The sequence below is a fragment of the Falco rusticolus genome, unplaced genomic scaffold (genome assembly GCF_015220075.1).
Source record: "Falco rusticolus isolate bFalRus1 unplaced genomic scaffold, bFalRus1.pri scaffold_56_arrow_ctg1, whole genome shotgun sequence".
NCBI lineage: Eukaryota > Metazoa > Chordata > Aves > Falconiformes > Falconidae > Falco > Falco rusticolus.
This window is the reverse complement of record NW_023618235.1, coordinates 1-18,477: the sequence shown is the minus strand read 5'-3', so window position 1 is coordinate 18,477 and position 18,477 is coordinate 1. Positions and strand designations below refer to the sequence as shown.

General features: G+C 46.9%; 1 protein-coding gene across 1 annotated transcript; it reads left to right on the top strand.

Moving 5' to 3' along the window:
- Nucleotides 1–122: 122 nt before the first annotated feature.
- On the top strand, nucleotides 123–15,633 carry LOC119142143 (olfactory receptor 10AG1-like; the record flags this gene model as incomplete). The annotated part of the gene is given in 6 exon segments (XM_037374864.1): nucleotides 123–252; nucleotides 6,168–6,199; nucleotides 13,458–13,993; nucleotides 13,995–14,181; nucleotides 14,494–14,515; nucleotides 15,473–15,633. Coding segments are annotated over 6 exon segments (1,068 nt in total), but the record flags the coding sequence as incomplete, so codon positions are not given.
- Nucleotides 15,634–18,477: the final 2,844 nt, after the last annotated feature.

Sequence of the window (18,477 nt, the reverse complement as noted above, 5' to 3'; positions counted from 1 at the left end):
CTGTGCTGAGGGTCCCGTCTGAGCAGGGACGGCACAAAGCCTTTTCCACGTGACTCCCTCACCTGGCCGTGGTCTCCATCTTTCTCAGCACCGTCATGTTTGCCTAACTGAAGCCCCCCTGTATGTCGTCCCCATCCCTGGATCTGGTGGTGTTAGTGCAGTACTCGGTGGTGCCTCCAGCAGTGAACCCCGCCATCTACAGCATGAGGAACCAGGAGCTCACAGGTGCAGTGAAGAAGCTGCTGCAGTCAGGTGTCTCTCAGGAGAAATGAGCTGCTTTGTGTCTCTTCACAAGGGACTTCCTGTTCATCTTTGGATCATCCTGTACATTTATGACTGTATCTGTTACAATCCTGTTTTCCCTGCAATATCTGCACCCATTGCACTTCTTCAAAAGCAGGAACCCAGCCTGTGTGACCCAGAGGACTTTTTGTGCATGGGAGGGTGGTACAGCTGGCCTCCAGTGTTGCATCTCTGTAATAAAGGTGGTTTTTCTCAGTGCCCATGTCTGGAGGTTGGGCTCTTCTTCCAAAGCTGAGCTCAGGAACAGGCTGAAGGAATTGCCCCCAGGAGCGTGCTGCTGGGCTTGGGTTCCCCATGGCTCAGGGGAGGAGGGCATGGGTCAATGCGTTAAGGAATGGGCCTGTGTTGAGCCTTCCCGTGTGGGTGCCCAGTGCCCATGGGAATGGTGGGTGACCAACAGGGATGTGCCTGGGACCATCTCCCTGGGCTTTCAGGCACCGCTGCCCTCCACAGCAGCACCGCCTGCTCAGGGCCATGCCTGAGACCACATCCCTGGGCAAGAGCAGGTGTCTCTCTGCACGCCCCAGCTGGGGCAGGCTGCTGTGTCCCTGGTGCACCAGGAGGTGCCTGGGGAGCCCCCAGGCCAGCAGTCTGGTGCTGGGGACAGGGACTGGCCCAGAGGGGCTGCCGGGAGTGGGCAATCAGGGTCTGTGTGAGAGAAGAGCAGCAGGCAGAGGGGGACACTGGCCTCTGTCCCCTCATGCCATGGCTGGTGTCAGCCCTGGGGCTGTCTGGCAAGATGAGACCCCTCTCTGATCACCAGCATCTGCTGTGCCTTTCAGAGAGGCTGGGTCTTTGGGATGAGTGCCCAGAGCTCTGCAGCCCCCTTTGGGTGGGCAATTGCATGGGGCCAGCCCAGCGTGGGCTGCTGTGACTGCCTGGGCTGGGGAGAGGGCAGGGGAGGGGGGCAAAGCGTGGAGGGAGGGGGCAGGGCTGGGCTGGGAAGGGCCTGGGAGAGGCAAACACCAGTGTAGAGCTCAGCTGTGTGAGTGTGCATGGTGGGGTACAGAGCAGGGTGGTCCTGGTGCAGACCCAGGGGTCATGGTGAAGGAAGCAAGGCACCAAAGGAGAGGGCCTGCACTGTTTCATGCTCCTTGGAGACCCCAGGGAGGATGCAGCAGGGAAAATTTCCCCAAGAAGTCCCAATCACCGCTCATTTCCCTGTGTGGTCATAGACCCCAGCCCCAGCAAGGGACCTTTGCTGCATTGTCACGTCTATCCTTCTTGGTGGCTTAGTGAGACCAAACTCCATTGCCATTTTCAATATAAAGTGATTCATTTTCCTACAGACACTTCTTACACACAAGTGTCCCATAGCTCTTGCCACAGTTGGTCACTCAGCCAAGGCCGTGGTCAGAGACTTCCAGCCAGATCATGTGCTCATGGCCTTGTTTTGACAAATATTGAAACAGGCCAAGGATTGCCATCCAGCAGCAGCCCTGGGCCCAGCGCTCTGGCCTTTCACTCTAAACGATTCCTCAAATAAAACCCCAACTCTCTCAGCCCCTCCTTGTCCATAATGTGCTCCAGGTCCCACCCATCCCTCTGGCCTCTTCAGGACCTGCTCCAATCTGTCGGGGTCTTTCTGGTGCTGGGGAGCCACATTCTGGGCACAGCAGTCCTGATGTGGTCCTGTGGTGGGTTAACCTTGGCCCGAAACCTACCAGTGCCCCAGCTGCTCATTCACTTCCCTGACTCAACAGGACAAGGGAGGAAATGAACCAGCAATGTTCATGGGTCAAGATAAAGACAGAGAGATTACTTACCTATCCCTGTAATGACCAATTAGATGTTGTCTTGCCAAAGGTCAATTTCATTTATTGCCAATTCAAACGGATTTTGATTATGAGAAACAATGTCCAAAGTATTATATGACCATTCCCCTCACAGGTCCTTCCAGGGCCAAATTACTCCATTGCTCCCAACCACCTAATCACCCACACCCTGAGAGGTGCCGGAGGGATGTTGAAGAGTGGGCTGATAGCACAGAACGCCTCTGCTGCTCCTTTCTGCTCACAATTCTGCCCTGCTAATCTTCATCAGCAGGTTCAGGGAATGTGAGCAGAAGACCTTTGTACATGGAGGAGTTAGTGATGAGTGTCACAGGAAACCTGAGCAGGCCTGTGCTGTGCTCCACGTACCTCTTGGCCTTCAGGCTGGTCTGTGCTGAGTGTGTCCCTGGGTTGCAGAACAAGCCATATTGGAAGAAGAAATCTGCAGGAAGCTGCTGGTGAATGGCCAACCGCTCGTCCTTACCTTTAGCTGGGACTGCAGTTACCAACTCCCAAGTGAACATCTCCTCTTAGAACACGAAAAGTGATGACTAGAATGGGTTTCCCTGGCAGAAAGCACTTCAAGGTCTCACAGGAGACAATGTGGGATAAGCTTTCTGCAGGCAGGATCTGCACAACTTGCTGCACCACTCTCCCAACACTGTAAACTCTGTGTTCCCGGCGTCGGAAGGGATGGAATACAGCTGACACGATTGTCTCCGTGTGAGGAGAGTTTGCTCTAACCAAGGCCATTTGAAATGACACTTTGTCTCAGAGTCCAAGTGCCTTTCTTACTGCAGCCATAACCAGCTGGGCTGCTGATGGCCAGTCCCCCAAGGGAACTGGACACTCCAGGGACCTCAAATTTGCCTTCATGGCCACGTGCCTCCTAGTGGCCTATGGGCTTCTCAGATGTAATGGGTGTCATAATGATAGCCCAGATCATCAGCCTTCTTGTGGCCTTGGTTACTCCTTGGTTAGCGGCTCCTGAATTGGAGAAGGCAGTGATAAAGAGATGCACAGGAATGGAAGAGATGGCCAAGGACCCTGAGGGTGCCATGAAGGCTTTGCAGGAAGGAGTTTGAGGAATAGCCACTATAGCTGTTCAAAATGGAATGGCATTAGATATGAAGCTGGCGTCTCAAGGCAGACGCTGTACTGTTGTTAATACCGTTCATTGCGTATATGTAGATCAAAGTGGGGGAAAACCTACAGATATAAAAAAGATCTGAAACATCCTAATATTTGTCATGAGTTCCCAAAAGTTCACACCTTCTATGGAACTCAGAAATTTGGAATATGCAGATGTCCTGGTTTCCTGATTTACAGCTCTGGGTTAAGAAGTTCATCTCCAGATGCCTTTCTCCTCTTCCTCTATGATCACGCCAATCCATTTTACCCATGCAGCTTCTCCTTTAAGGTTCAGAGAGGAAAAGCTGGACTGTCTTTCAGTAGTGTCTCTAATATTCCCTATGGGCAACTCTTCAGTTGTGGCAACAGACTTCATGGGGATCTGCTTGAACTAACAATAATACAGCTGAGCAATATATTTTTTATTTATTAATTTCTAACCCATTCCCCTACACACACACCCTCCATAAGCAATCCCTCTTTTATTTGTCTTTAACACCCTGTTCTCTAAGGAAAGCAGGCAATAATTACTGCCAAGCACTTACTACACTCAGCTGCAGAGTTGGTTGAAGAGGTCTCATGTAAAGTGATGTAAGTCCCTTGGAGACAAGGAGAGAAATAGTGGGGCTGTAGAGTTGAGGAGCAAGGCTGTCCACACAGTGTTTTATCTCCAGGGACTGCTTTTCCCACCTGTCCACACTTTCTCGCGAGATACTCTGCATCAATTGCAATTGGAAAAGCATTACCTGCCTTTCTCTTTCACTGTACTTCTGAAACTTATCCCATTAACTGTGCAAGCAAGACTTGAAGACCAGATGTCCCTGATGGGAGAGACATGGCTTGTCAGGGCTTTCTGATTCGTAATGAGCCCAGGGTGTCTTTGGTGCTGTGAACTTGAGATCATGAGAGGAGACTGAAGAAACCTCTCAAGAACACCTAGTCAGAATCAAACCCCAATGTCCCTGGAAGCATTAACAAGCCCCGCTGAGGACCATGACTGAGAAAACCTCCCCATGGCCTTGTTAGAGCCCATCCTTGGAGGCTGTGAGTGCAGGTAGGCAAAGGCGCTGTGCAGGCAGCTCTGCTGCTGAGCAAAGCCTTGGCTTGCTTGATGAAGCAGAAAGGCAAAGCCATGGCCTGCAGCCCGTGGGAAGGTCGGTGCTATCCCTCACACAGGGCTCAGGGCTCTTCCTGGGGACCATGGAAGGTGGGGGATCCAATGCAATGTTAAGGACAACAATGGCACAACGACTTCCAGCTTCCCCATGGGGCTGCAAGGAGGCAACGATGACCCAGTGCCATGAGGACAACATGTCTTCTCACAGGCCTCAGTGTCAGAAACAGCTGCCATAGCCAAGAGGACAAAGAGCTGGGTTCTCTTCAAGCTTTCCAGCCTTGCTAAAACCCTTTTCCATCTCCACCACAGGCTGTTCTACATGGTTGGACACCTGCCCCTGCTTCCGTGCAGGCCGTAGGCACCATCTCGCTGCCCTACCTTGCTCTCACCCCAACAGTTCCATCTGTTCACTGATGTACCTCCACTCTCACTTGCTGTTCCTTGAAACACAAAGCCACGGGCTGATCCAGACTCCCTCTGGGATGAGCTCTTGCACTACAGCAGGACCCTTGGAGTGATAGTTCTTCCTGCTGATAGCCACTCTCCACCTTCTGAGTTGTACTTTGTGACATATTTTTCCCTCTCCTTTTTTTCCCCGCTACCCAGGAAAGTTTGTCTGCGGCGAATGAAGAGATGGGACGCAGCTTGATGCAAGCAAATGTCCCTTTATTAGTGATTTTCTTACAATTATATATGTTTCTACCTTCTACATATTACACACTGATTGGTTAAATCTTAAGCGTAAAAAACACTGATTGGTTAATATTTAAGGCACACCGTTAGAACAATAGGAACTTACTAGTTTATCTTGACATAGCAATAATTTCTATTCCAAAGTTGGGGAGTTTCTTTCTACGCGGCTTTCTTGATTACATATCGGTGCCATCCGTTCCCTTATCTGGCTACTTGTTTCTCTGTCCGTCTGGTTGCCTCCTCAACTGTGACGGCTCAGGGGTCTGCAGTTAGCTTGTTCCTTTGCTCCCAGGGCTTGTGCCCTACAAGTTCTAACAAGTCTCTGTTCATCAGGCTATCAGTACTTGGACTCTTGTCCTTGAGGCCTTGTCCGACATCTCCCCCTTCCTGTTGCACAAAAGAACCCCTGAAATCGAGCAAAACCAAGGCACAAGTAATAGAACAAATAAAAAACCAACTAAGACATATTATCAATGTCAAAATAACCCACTGTCTTTGTTCCGTACAATTTTACAATTTCCCCTTTTGGTTTTTGAACAGCTAGTACCAGGTTTGCCATGTTCTGCAGGGCCCTTGCAAACATGACAGCAACCAAGGTAATAGCAAACAAACAATACTGCCAGTTGAGTGAATGGATGCCAAAAAGGCTGACATTTTCTCAGATTTTGATAACATGTTGCTGCAGTGGGGCGCCTAAAATGCACGCAGCACATACCATCCAAATCCTCACAGCCATGTCCCTGAACCAACAACAAAAGCAGTGGCAATTTTGACTCACATTCTTAACTGCCTACCAAACAAGGTGATTTAACTCTTTAATGCTTTCCCTGCTGTTACTCTGGATAAGAGAAGAACCGCTGCGACACGTTCCCATCATAGCCTCCTACTACATTAGCATCTACAGAAAGACAATTATCGACATTCAAAGTGTAAACAATATCAGCTTCTTTTGGATTAACATTATACATAGGTGGAAGGGCACACCAAACAAGAACTGGTTCAGTCAAAAAGTTGGAAACATCGCATGCCTTCTCTGAACATACCTCTGGGGTCATTCCCTTCATTCCCTCTCTTTTTTATGCAAAGAGAAACACTTTTACCATAACAGAGAAGCCCCTATTTACATCTCTGAGCCCGGACACAAACCGCAGCTGTATGCTCCACCAGGCTCCGGGCAGAAATCGTTCATGTAGTTACATAGCTATGTATCTCTACAAGTATGCAGACACCTATTAGACACTAGATAACCATGTTTATCTTTCCTAGTCTCCTTCACAATACCCAGCTGTTCTCTCATCTCTTGTTAGGTCAAATATTCTCCAGCTTCCTCTCCTATCTCTCTCTTCAGACATTCTCTGTCCTCCTCTTTTTTGCTTGTTAATTGCGACGAGGCAAAGGGTGTGTGTAGCTGGGTGACCATGACCTGATTTATGTTACAATCAACTAAACACTGAATACAGGAAAAAAAAAAAAGAAAAAGGCATGGGAGACATAAGGCAAACATCACTAAGGTGGTTAAAGATAATTATAATAAATCCTGTAATACTTTTGAGTCATGGCCCAAAGTTTCCCAGCCGTGAGAAGAGACCAAAGGCATCCCGCCCCTGGCTCTGTTGCAGATCTTTGTTTTAAGGCTTTTGAGTTTTGTATACTTTTGTAAATTAATTCACAGTGGTCACTCAGATTCACGTAACACATCCTATCAAATTCTTCACACTTGTGTCCCTGTGCTAATAATAAAAATCAATAGCAACTCGGTTCTGTAGCAACATATGATGGACAGAATCAACATCTGTTAATAAGCCAGAAAAAAAAGAACAGTATTTGTAGTATTACTTTGTGTAGCAAGCTAGCAGCCTAATTTACTAAGCAAGTTAAGAGCGTGTACTATTCTTACAGAAGAGATTAGAGAAGCAAAAATGTGTTATGCTGCATTCCAGAACTCAGCCTGAGAATTACAGTCTGCTGTGAGTTCTGCGTTACAATCATTTGACACATGTTGGGGTTGCGATTGTGAAAGTTGCCCGTTTACAATTTTCATTGGCATTATCACAGCTAGTTGTTTTAAAAGCAACCCTTGAGCTTCCTGATGTTCGACTTGTTGCAAAATATTCTGAAGCCAATCAATCAAGTTAGTATTACAGTTAGTGACTCTCTAGGACCCTGCAAGACTGTGGCAAGACTCCCGCATCCTGACTGCCTTAATAGCCATCTCATTCATTTGCAAACAGCTGTCCCTGGGATACCTTGCCTGAGTCACAGAATCGGCACAGTTAATTGCTCCAGCCAACTGCTCATAGTTAACAGCAATTCCCCGATTAAGGTTTTCAGTCAAGGCCACTACACATAGCTCACAAAAATCAAATAACCACATCATATACTGTATCAGTTAGTACCATACAAAGCAGTAACTTCCAATCATGCAGTGTGAGTGTATAAGGCTCTGCCATCACTTCAAGAAGGGACATAGCAAATGTATGATGAATCCTCCCTTCCCGCACTGCTTTGCTTAACCCTTTAACAGCCTCGTATTGCACAGGCTGCCACTCTGCAGGTTGATTTGTCTGACAAAATACTGAACATGCCCTAGCGACTCCCAAAACCCAACACTTAAGTGTTTCCCACTTGCATTCCTGCCACCAATCCCTCAGACTCCCTTTCACCCTCCCCAAAAATCCAATCAATGCATCAGGAGAGACAAGGGGGTGGGGGAAAGGTCTAGCTCCTTTTCCAGATCTATAGGACCTGGATCAAAAGGTTTCTCAGGGTCAATAAAATCATTGTCCGAGTTGTCCTGTTCCCGTGCTTGGTCCTGTGTTGTGAGGGTCGCTGCAATCAGTGACAGAAGCTTTGGGGGCAGAGGAGGTGTGGACAGAATCGCCATCGCTGACGGTGTCTTGAGAAGAGTCGCGCTGTCGGTGGAATTTACAGCTTCCTCTGGTTTAGCACCGTTAGTAGAATTAGTCCACACTTGGCAAAGAGGAGTCAGAATTTGCCACCAAGATGTTAAATGCATTCCCGACACGGTGTTCCCCTCCGCGGCAGCATCATACAATTGGCTGCTGTCTGTACACACTTTCATTCTTTCAAAGTCTCTAAAGTTTCTTGGCTGCTCACCTGTCTCGATGCATACAGGCGTTATCCTCGGGGTTTAGGTTGTCCGCCTGGTCCAGACAGCAAGACGATCGTTCGGCCAAGCCGTCTCCTCCGGAACGCAGCCCTCTTCCACGAGCTGTCTTTTTTTACCGACCAGTTCCGTCCTTATTCTTCCAAGGCTTCGGAACACCACCATAGGGGTCACCATTTGAGGAGACTGAGGCACGGACTCCCGGATCTGACTAGAAGACCTTCATGAGTCCATATACGTCTCATTCTGGGGATGAAGCCTGATTCCCCGTTACAGATTTCCCACAGCTCACCTCTCACCTCCGGAGGGATTTCTGGCCAGCCGGCTCCTGCTTCCTTTCAGCAGATCATTCGAAGTTATGTGGGATTCGCTGCATGTCACTCAGATAGGCGATTTGAGAGCCCTTCACGTTAGATCCTTAAACGCATCGCATCGGGGTCACCAATTTGCGGCGAATGAAGAGACGGGACGCAGCTTGATGCAAGCAAATGTCCCTTTATTAGTGATTTTCTTACAATTATATATGTTTCTACCTTCTACATATTACACACTGATTGGTTAAATCTTAAGCGTAAAAAACACTGATTGGTTAATATTTAAGGCACACCGTTAGAACAATAGGAACTTACTAGTTTATCTTGATATAGCAATAATTTCTATTCCAAAGTTGGGGAGTTTCTTTCTACGCGGCTTTCTTGATTAACAAAGTTACATATCGGCGCCATCCGTTCCCTTATCTGGCTACTTGTTTCTCTGTCCGTCTGCTTGCCTCCTCAACTGTGACGGCTCAGGGGTCTGCAGTTAGCTTGTTCCTTGGTTCCCAGGGCTTGTGCCCTACAAGTTCTAACAAGTCTCTATTCATCAGGCTATCAGTACTTGGACTCTTGTCCTTGAGGCCTTGTCCTACATTTGTCCATCGCAGAAACCCTCCTTTAAGCATGGAACCCAACCCATTAGCCTTTTCTCGTGCTCTTTCCCCTCACCACTGAGAAGGAACCTGCACATGGTCTTCTATACCACATGACTGCTTCTGGCCTTTCAGCTTCTCCCAGAGACATGACCAAGCCACATGCCTGCTGCTGTCGTGTCATGTCCCCAAGAAAATGGACATGGCATCCCTATCTTCCTGGAGAAGGCCTAGGGGGTACAGTGGCCGAGGGACTGTCCCAGCCATGTTCCTGTGGCTGGCCTGGCACCTCCCAAGAATGAAATGACCTCACATCCCCCTTCACAGCCATGCACTTCCTTCTGCATTAGCAGTTTCTGTAAGCATAACTGAGTTCCTAACAGCATACTCCTCCATCACGATCCTTCTGGCCTGGGACCTGACCAGAGAAAAGCGTGTTTGTTTTATCAAATTTATCAAATATAATCCCTAGAAACCATTTGAGTGGAGAAATATTCTCAAATAAAATCCTATATTTGTATTGACATATTTTCTATATCCTCTCATTCCTTTTTTTCTATTTTTTATTATTTCCCTCAGCATAGTCTTTCTTCAAAAACCTTTCAAGGGGATGATTCATTGCATCATAGAGTAACTCATGCTTGAAGGGAGTCCTGAACAACAGTTTGTCTGGCTCACCTGCCCAGGACATAGTGAACTAGAGGAGGTTGCTCAAGACCTCCACCCAGTTTTGTACCATCCACAAAGGTGCCGAATGCGCACACAGTCATAGCATACAGGGGGATCAGAAAGATGTTCAACAGTGTTGGTCCAAGTGCTGGTCACTGAGGGATGCAGCTAGTAACTGCCTGCATGGAGGATTCTGTACCACTGATAACAGTGACTGAGAGGGGACATGACATCATTACAGGTAACACAACACCAACATCAACAATAATTACAGACCACAACCCAGGTCTGTAATGATTTCCATGACGACAGCTGTGCAGAAGAGCAATGGGTTCATGTTTGGAATAATATCCAGTCATCAGTTTGCACACTGCACCCTTGAGCTCCTGGTTCCTCATGCTGAGGGGGTTCACTGCTGGAGGCACCACTGAGTACAAGACTGACAACACCAGATCCAGGGACTGGGATGAGATGGAGGGGGGTTTCAGGTAGGCAAACGTGCCTGTGCTGACAAAGAGGGAGACCACAGCCAGGTGAGGGAGGCACGTGGAAAAGGCTTTGTGCCGTCCCTGCTCAGATGGGATCCTCAGCATGGCCCTGATGATCTGCACGTAGGACAGCACAATGAAAACAAAACAGGCAAAGGCTAAACAGGCACTAACCACAAGAACATTTTACTTTGAGCCTTTCAATTCTTTTCCCCATCCCATCATGGGGGGAGCTGTGTGGGGCTTAGCAGCAGGACAGTCATTATGGAAGGAATGTTGTGGGTTGATTTTTGAGACAGGTATCCAACATGATAGAATGAGCTGAAGGAATACTAAAACTAATCAAGAATGCCACCCTCCTCATCAGGAAAAAGGAGCTAAGTGACCTGCTGGGCCTTTCCATTACCATTTGAGTCTCTTTGTGGAGAGGTTTCTGTTAACTGGGAATCAGAAAATTCACCTTTCTTTCTCAGTGTTAAACGCCCAGGAAGCTTAGCATGCTCCCCTTCAGACGTAGATTTGCTCACATCAGAGAAAAAGATCTCATGGCCCATCGCAAATTCAGTTCATTTCCCTTTGTGCATCGCTCTTGAAGAACATCTTCATTTCTCCTGTAGAACAGAGTTCAGCATCTCATGGCCAACTCAGTCTCGAGGATAACATGGGGCACAGTCACAGGTTTGGAGCCAGGGAGGTGGAGGTACAGGGAAGCCTTTTCTGTTCCTGCACAGATTGAATGGATTTATTTTCTGCTTCCCTTCTCTTTGGTTTGGTTTAACTTCCTTCCACAGGTTTGGCACTTTTAGCACCTAAACTACATGTCTCTTTTTTTTTTCTACTTTTTAAAGTCCTGAAATTATGTAATTATACTGGAAGTTGCCAGTCAGGCTAATGAACATGATTCTGACAGCCTTTTAGAAATCATTCATGGTGCTGTGAGCATCCAGGGGGGAGCAGCGGCAGCACCAGCGTCCCCACCTTCTCTCCTGAGGCTGCTTACTAACTTTCTTATAACAGGTGAGAGTGACAGAGAGGTGTCCAGAGAACCTTCTCCAGATGGTTTCCAGGGGAATGCTAGAGAGAAAAAGGTCACTCACTGCCTCCTGCAGCATCATGTACTGAGAGTTGTGCTCCTACCCCTTGGCTCCTGACCATGCTAAATCCCTTTGGGCATGCCCTGAAGTGCTGAGAGTGGGGCAGCACAGACAGCACCAAAAGCAGCCACAGGCATCTGTCCAGCATGGCTGGGCTCACTGGAATGGGCTTCCTTCACCTTTGACAAATGCTGCCCGTGAGACAATCACCATGGAAGAAGTACTCTGCCAGTTTCCTATGAGCAAAGCTCTCCTGAACTGTGATCTTGCGAAGCATTGAGACATCTGAGAATTGAAAAGAATAGTCTGTATGTTTGAGGACTTTGGAAACAAGCAGGACATGCTGGTATGTGGATAATCTGCCTGTAAAGGGTTGCTTTGAATTAAAGCATTTGTTTAAAATAGATGTTGGTATCTCACAGGTCTTGTTTGGTTTGTTTGTTGGTTTGTCCGTTGTTGGGGGGGGGGGGGTGGTTTGTTTGTTTTTTAAGAAAAGCATTGCATTTTTCTGTGCATTTATAGAAGGAGTTAGATTAGAAAACAATTATGGTGACATTTCTCTCATGTGAACTCTAATTTTATCCGGGAAATTTTGAATGGCACCTCTGTGAGATAGATACAACCCAGAGGGAAAAGGCAGGAATACCTTGGAAAGAGAATCAAACTCTTAGGATGACATGCTTTTGTGAAATGAAAATTTTCTCTGGAGAAAACCACCCCGTGTTTTTCACTTGGCTGTTTTGAATGCTTTTATTACGTGTGTTCTAACCTGCTGTTCTCATCATTAATACGTCAGAGTTTAAGACGACTTCTCAAAGGGCGTTAGTGACAGCTGGAGAGACACAGCCAGCATCCTCAGTCTTCTGCCTGGAAGAGGATATTCGTTCCCCATGTCCAACTGAGATACTTCAACATCTTTCAGCTGAGTCTCTGCTTCGTAAGAGGCAATCTGCGGTTGCGGTGCTGCTCACTTGTAGATCACACCCTTCAAGTGTGCCCAGTGAGAAGTCTACGCTCTGGGAAAGGTGGGACACGCAAAGGGAAGGCTCCGTTCCTCAGACAACAAGAGCATCGCTCTGCTTCCACGAGAGCTTGCAGGGGACTGGGAAGCATTGCAGGGCTGGGATTGGAGCAAATGGGTCCTCGGTTGGTTTTGTAAGCTGTCGTAAATCCAGGAGACAGAGCAGAAATTTAAAATGATTCAGGACTCCAGAAGTTCTAAAAGCATGACCTACTCAGGAAAAACTGGGTGTTGTGGGGAGGTCACCCACTTTTAATCTCTTCTGTATGACTGAAAACTGCATGAGGCATTTTGACTGATTGCAAAAAATGTCTTTAAGCACCCTGAAAACTTGTGATGTATGCATCAGCTGCTGCTTATCTACCTACCTAAGATGTTCTGCGGATGCATCAATGTCACTGGATTCATTGGCAGATAGAACTGTGTTTTACTTCTGAGGAGATTCACATGTCACCATGCAAAAAGGAATGATTCAGATTGAAAAGAGTCTCCCAGATATTTGAGTGTGTGGACACAGCATCAGGGGATGAGCCCTTACATGTGAGGAGAGCTGGGATTCATGTCTTTCACTCAGGTCTAAGAATCAAGTCATACTCTGCCTTGCTTTGTTTTGATGGCTTCTCCTTACCCAGCCTTGCCTTGCTTTATCTTCCCCCTTTTCCTCCCCATCCTCATTTTCACCCTATCTCTTCTGCATGTTCTGATGTTAAATGCAGCTCTTAGAAGACCTGGACAAGGAGTGTAAGAAAGACTGTTCTTGAAGGGGCTAGTATATATCTATTTAATTCCTTTCTTCTCATCAGTCACCAGGTCTTCTATTTAATAAAATCACCTTTAAAAAGAAGTCAAGTTTCTTTTTTCCTGATGACAAAACCCAGTCATTGAGGCTCAAGGATTCCATTCTCCCCTCTCTTTACAAAGCTCCCTGCATCAAGCAACCCCTGTTAGATTCCCTAACATTCATGCAGGCCTTGGTCAACCTCACCTAATCCCGCAATCACGTGTATGCTGGTGTTTGGAGTCTTTCTCTAGGCTTGAAGCCTATGTGATGGTGGACAGGCCATCATCATCCTCTAAGAGCCTGTTGTTTGGATTGCTCTGTATAGGGAAAATGCCCCGAAGAAAAGGCTTGGAGAATCACACTGTTGGATCTGGATTCATTCTTGTGGGGTTTTCTGACCTGCCCGGCCTGCAGGGCCTGTGCTTCACAGTCCTCCTGGTAATCTACCTTGTGGTCCTCATAGGGAACAGCCTGACTGCTCTCATCACAGTGGTGGACTCAAGCCTTCACAGCCCCATGTATTTCTTTCTGAGGAACTCGTCCTTCCTGGAGACCTGCTACACATCGGTCACTCTGCCAAAAATGCTGGTGGGTTTCCTGAGGGAAGATGGCAGGATCTCCTTCCTTGGCTGTGCTGCCCAGCTGTATTTCCTGGTTTTGCTGGGCAGCATCGAATGCCTACTCCTGGCTGCCATGGCCTACGACCGCTACGTAGCCATATGTGACTCCCTGCACTATACCCTGACCATGAGCAGGGTGCTCTGCATCAGACTGGTGGTGGGGTCATGGGTGGCTGTCGTACCACTGCAAGTAGGACAGACCTACCAGGTGTTCACTTTACCCTTCTGTGCATCCCATGACCTTAACCACTTTTTCTGTGATGTCCCCCCTGCTAGAACTGGCTTGTGCAGACACTTTCTGGAACCATGTGATGCTGTACACCATCATCATGGTATTTGCAGTCCTTCCTGCCTCCTTCATATTTATTTCTTACATTGCAATTATCAGGGCAATTCTGAAAATGCCTTCAGTTCTGGGCAGACACAAAGCTTTCTCCACCTGCTCTTCACACCTCAGGGTCCCTGCAGCCCAGGGGGCTGTGTGCTGGGGCAGGGGCTCTGCCGCCTGCCAGGGGCAGCTCTCAGCCTGCCCAGGAGCTCCCGTGGGGCTGTGGGGAGAAGCTGTGGGTGGAAGGAGCAACCCTACTGAGGGCAAGGTCCTTGTGCTGGTGATCGGGTGCTGCATGGGTCAGAGGTACTCACAACTCCAGCTCAGGCCCAGGTCATTTCCAAGGGGACGTGTCATGAGCATGTTCATTGCAGGGGTTCCCTGCTTCACTCTGTGCTTTCCTGAATCTGTGTGTCCACTTCTCTGTGTCTTGGCTTGTTAGGAATGGAAACTCAGCTGTGGAGGTCAGACCAGGGGCACAGACTATTAAAGCATTACACAGGTTTACCAGGAATTTCAGCAAGTGCCTTCACTCCCCACTAGCTTCCACATCAAAATATCCTTTCCTTTTCCATCAGGGTTTGGGTGACCTGTTGTTCTTTCAGGCACGCAGACAGGGAGCAGCTGCAGGGCAGAGCTGGGCACACAGGGGCTGAGCTGGGCTCTGTGAGCGCTGGCAGGGAAGAACCATGGGGCCAGAGAAAGAGCTGCTGGCAGGGAAAGCTGCAGGATGGAGACATAGGGACAGAGGGGGCTTGGGGCAGTGGAGGAATGCTGAGGAGAACACTAACACAGGGTAGATAGGGGCACCACCCACTGTGCCCTACCATGCAGATGCCTTCCCTGAAAATACACAAGTTTTCTCTCTTCTATAAGCTATCACAGCCTTTAGCTCATAAGTTCCAGGCTCCTTGGTACCTCCTCATCCAGCAGAGCTGGGCAGCTGAGAAGGAGCTGGAGGGACACACCAGATTCCCTCACACTGCCCTAAGGCACAGACAGTCCCCTTGCCTCTCAGCACTCACTCTGCTCTCCCTGAGCACAGCACAAAAACCTGACCTGACTCTGGCCATGGCCGTTGCTCAGCACGGGCAGAGCAGATGCTGACAGGCCCTTCTGCGCTGGGAGCAGTTGGGTCTGACCAAGTCCAAGGCCAGGAGTGGCCCCTGCCCCCAGGGTTCCCATGAAGCCCCTGCTGCAGAGCAGGGCTCACTGCTGGGCAGCCAGCGGGCACAGCCCCTGCTCCTCACAGCACACTCGGCCAGCACTCAGCACAGCTCCAGCCACGGCTCTGAAGGGAGCTCTCCTAGGAACGGCAGAGGGGGGGACATGGGGCAGCGGGGTCGGATCTAAGAGAAAGGGCTTTACCTTGGCTCACGGTAGTCTTTCCTGACTTGTCACTATGTTTGCTTCATGAACAGGACCCTATGGTTGGAGGCAGCAGATGTCCAATACGAGTTGCATCACCCAGTTCCTCCTCCTGGCTTTTGGAGACACATGGGAGCTGCAGCTCTTGACCTTCTGGCTCTTTCTGGGCATCTACATGGCTGCCCTCCTGGCCAACAGCCTCATCATCACCACTGTAAGCTGTGACCACCACCTCTACACCCCCATGTCTTTTTTTCTTTTCAGTCTCTCACTGCTCGACCTGGGCTCCATCTCCACCACTCTACTCAAAGCCATGGCCAACTCCCTCTGGGACACCAGGGACATCACCTATGCAGGATGTGCTGCACAGCTCTTTCTATTTCTCTTTTCCCTTTCAGCAGAGCGCATGCATGTGCATCTTATCCCTATTTCCATAAGCATTCCGTTAGTTAATAGATACTGTAATGCTTGTTACTCCTCTCCCTCCTCCCTGCTGTTTGTGGACTATTTCTAACGCATGGTTTGTCTCTGTTGCTATTATTTTGCTTAATTTAGCGTAGCACAGAGACTCTGCAAGTGGAAAATGATTTCTTCTTTCTTGGGCCTTAACATATAGGATCCTGAATCATGTTAATAAACTAGAAGTATTGTGATTAGATTCTGCTGATGGATACAAGCTCCCCTCTTGCATATGTTTCAAAAAAGTAGTATATGGATGTATCTTTGGCAGGTGTTTAGAAGTTGAATTCACCTGGGGACAGAGCTGGAGATAATTTTCACAGAAAGCTCGTCGTTTGCACGGAGTACAGGGTTAGATTCTAGATTCTCCTCTAAATGTATAAGACTATTATTTCAGGACCAAATTGTACTTGTTAGGATGTATTTATATTATAATAAAAGAAATATATACTGTAATTGCAGGTGTTTGCCCTAGCTTCTAGATTTAAAGGACCAATTAAGCAACACACAAAATAATAACTTACTGAAGATTTCTTTAAGGAATAGTCAGTTCCAGCTATTTGCATTTTTAAGCTTCTTAGAAATGGTAAATGGTTGGGTGTATTTTGCAGATACCTTTCCACATTTTCACCTTTTATATGGAAAGATAAATTGTCTTAGAAACTCCTTCTAAGCCAGCTTTTTGGGCTGGAAAGTAGGTTTCTGGAGATATTCTGAGATGGGTTGTTTGTGGGGGGGGTTTGTTTGTTTTTTTCTTTTTTTTTTTTCTTTAAGTGAGAGAAAGAAACAACAAAGCATTTTAAGCTAGACAGTAACAAAAAATTGCACCGCAGTGTTCGCATAACACCTGTAATAGTTTGTACATATAGTACAGCAATGACTTGTGTGTTCGTAGGGAAGAGGCCAATACATTTTCTTTCTAAGCTATGTATTCTTGGTTTCAGTCTATAGCTTCTAAGCTAAGGAACTAATTTTTCATACCTTTCTGTTTCGGGGGGTTTTTTTTTTGGTTTGGTTTTTTTTCCCCACCCCGGAGGATTGCCTTATTTGCTAAATATGACACCTTATTCATCTCACAGCACCACTCCAAGTGCTCATATGGCTTCTTCCACCACAGAGCTTTCTATATAAATTTTTCCATTATGGTGCCCACACAAGCAAATGAAAAAAAAAAATCTACATTTTTGTATTCCTCAGGAAACGGAATCCTGGTTGTATTGAAGCCAGTGGTAAAACCTCTATAGATTTCCTGGGGTCAGGATAACATTTGTGGCCTTGACCACCGGTGCTTTTCTAGGTTGAACCATTTCTGTTACAACTTTCAGATGTTCAATCAACCACTTAGAACAGACTAGCCCTTTTGTATAAAATTGCATCAGAGAGAACAGAACATTCAGAAAATAGTGCAGCAACTCAACTGTTTGCACCTTTTTGTCTCTTGGGGATCATGGCATTTTGCAAAATCACTCCTGCTCAGGGATAAATTGCTCAATTAACATATTCAAACAAATCAGAATCAAAGCTGTTTATTGATCTATTCATAGCAAGTAATTAAGTAGCCATCTGAACTATAGCTTTTGCTGCTTTTAGTTATGCATTTCCTGATAAGGTAAAGTCATATACAATTGTACTAATATATGTTCTGCTGCTAATAATAGCTTAAATAACTTTTTCGTATACAGTGTATGCTGCATCAAAATGCAGTGCTTGAGGGAAGTCTGCACATTAATAAACCTGTTTTGTTGTGGGGTTTTTTTGGCTTCATGCACAGTGGTTAAAGAATTCTCATTGCCGTGTACTTTGAGAGCCACACATGAAGAGCAGTTTGTACAGGCTAAGAATTCTCATTCTTCTATTATGAGTTTTAGACTTTGAGTCTTTATTCCTCCAGGTCCATGTCTTTTTTTTTTTTTTTTTTTTTTCTAATCATGGGCTTTCATCCGAGAAAAATAAGATGTACATCCCAGAGAACTGATTAAAATCATTTCCAACAATACATTGAGAGTGATTTTGCAGGTCACAAAGCCATTGACTTTCCACTCAGTCTGAAGGAAGCCAGTAATAAGATATTCCATGTAAATTAAATCATAAGGGACTTCTGAAAACATACCCAAAACCAAGAACCTTGTAAGACTATAGGGTAATCCAGGTTTGAAGGAACTGCAGTAGGCCATCTACTCCACTATTCTGCTCAAAGCTGGATGAACAGTCCTTGTCTAGTAGTAAGTAAAGACTATCTGAAATTCAATTTTCCTGCCTTACAGTTTTGGGTTTTTTGGGGGGTTTTGGTGGGGTTTTTTTATTATTATTATTTTGAACTTGCAGCCCAATATATTTAAATTATGTTTGGAGCTAGGGATCTGTTTACAGGCCGTAACAAAGGGTGATTAGAAAAACAAAATTAGTCGAAATAGTTTGGAGACTTTCTTAAGAAAGTGCAAAACCAGACACCTCTGTGAAAATACACTATGTTATCACAATAAACAATAAAGCTATAGGTACACTGTGAATTTCTGGGGAAGCCATTTTCAAGCAGGGACCCTGCAGTTCGTGCGGTTGTCTCACAGTCTTTATGCCAGTTAACTACAGTCTAAGGAGA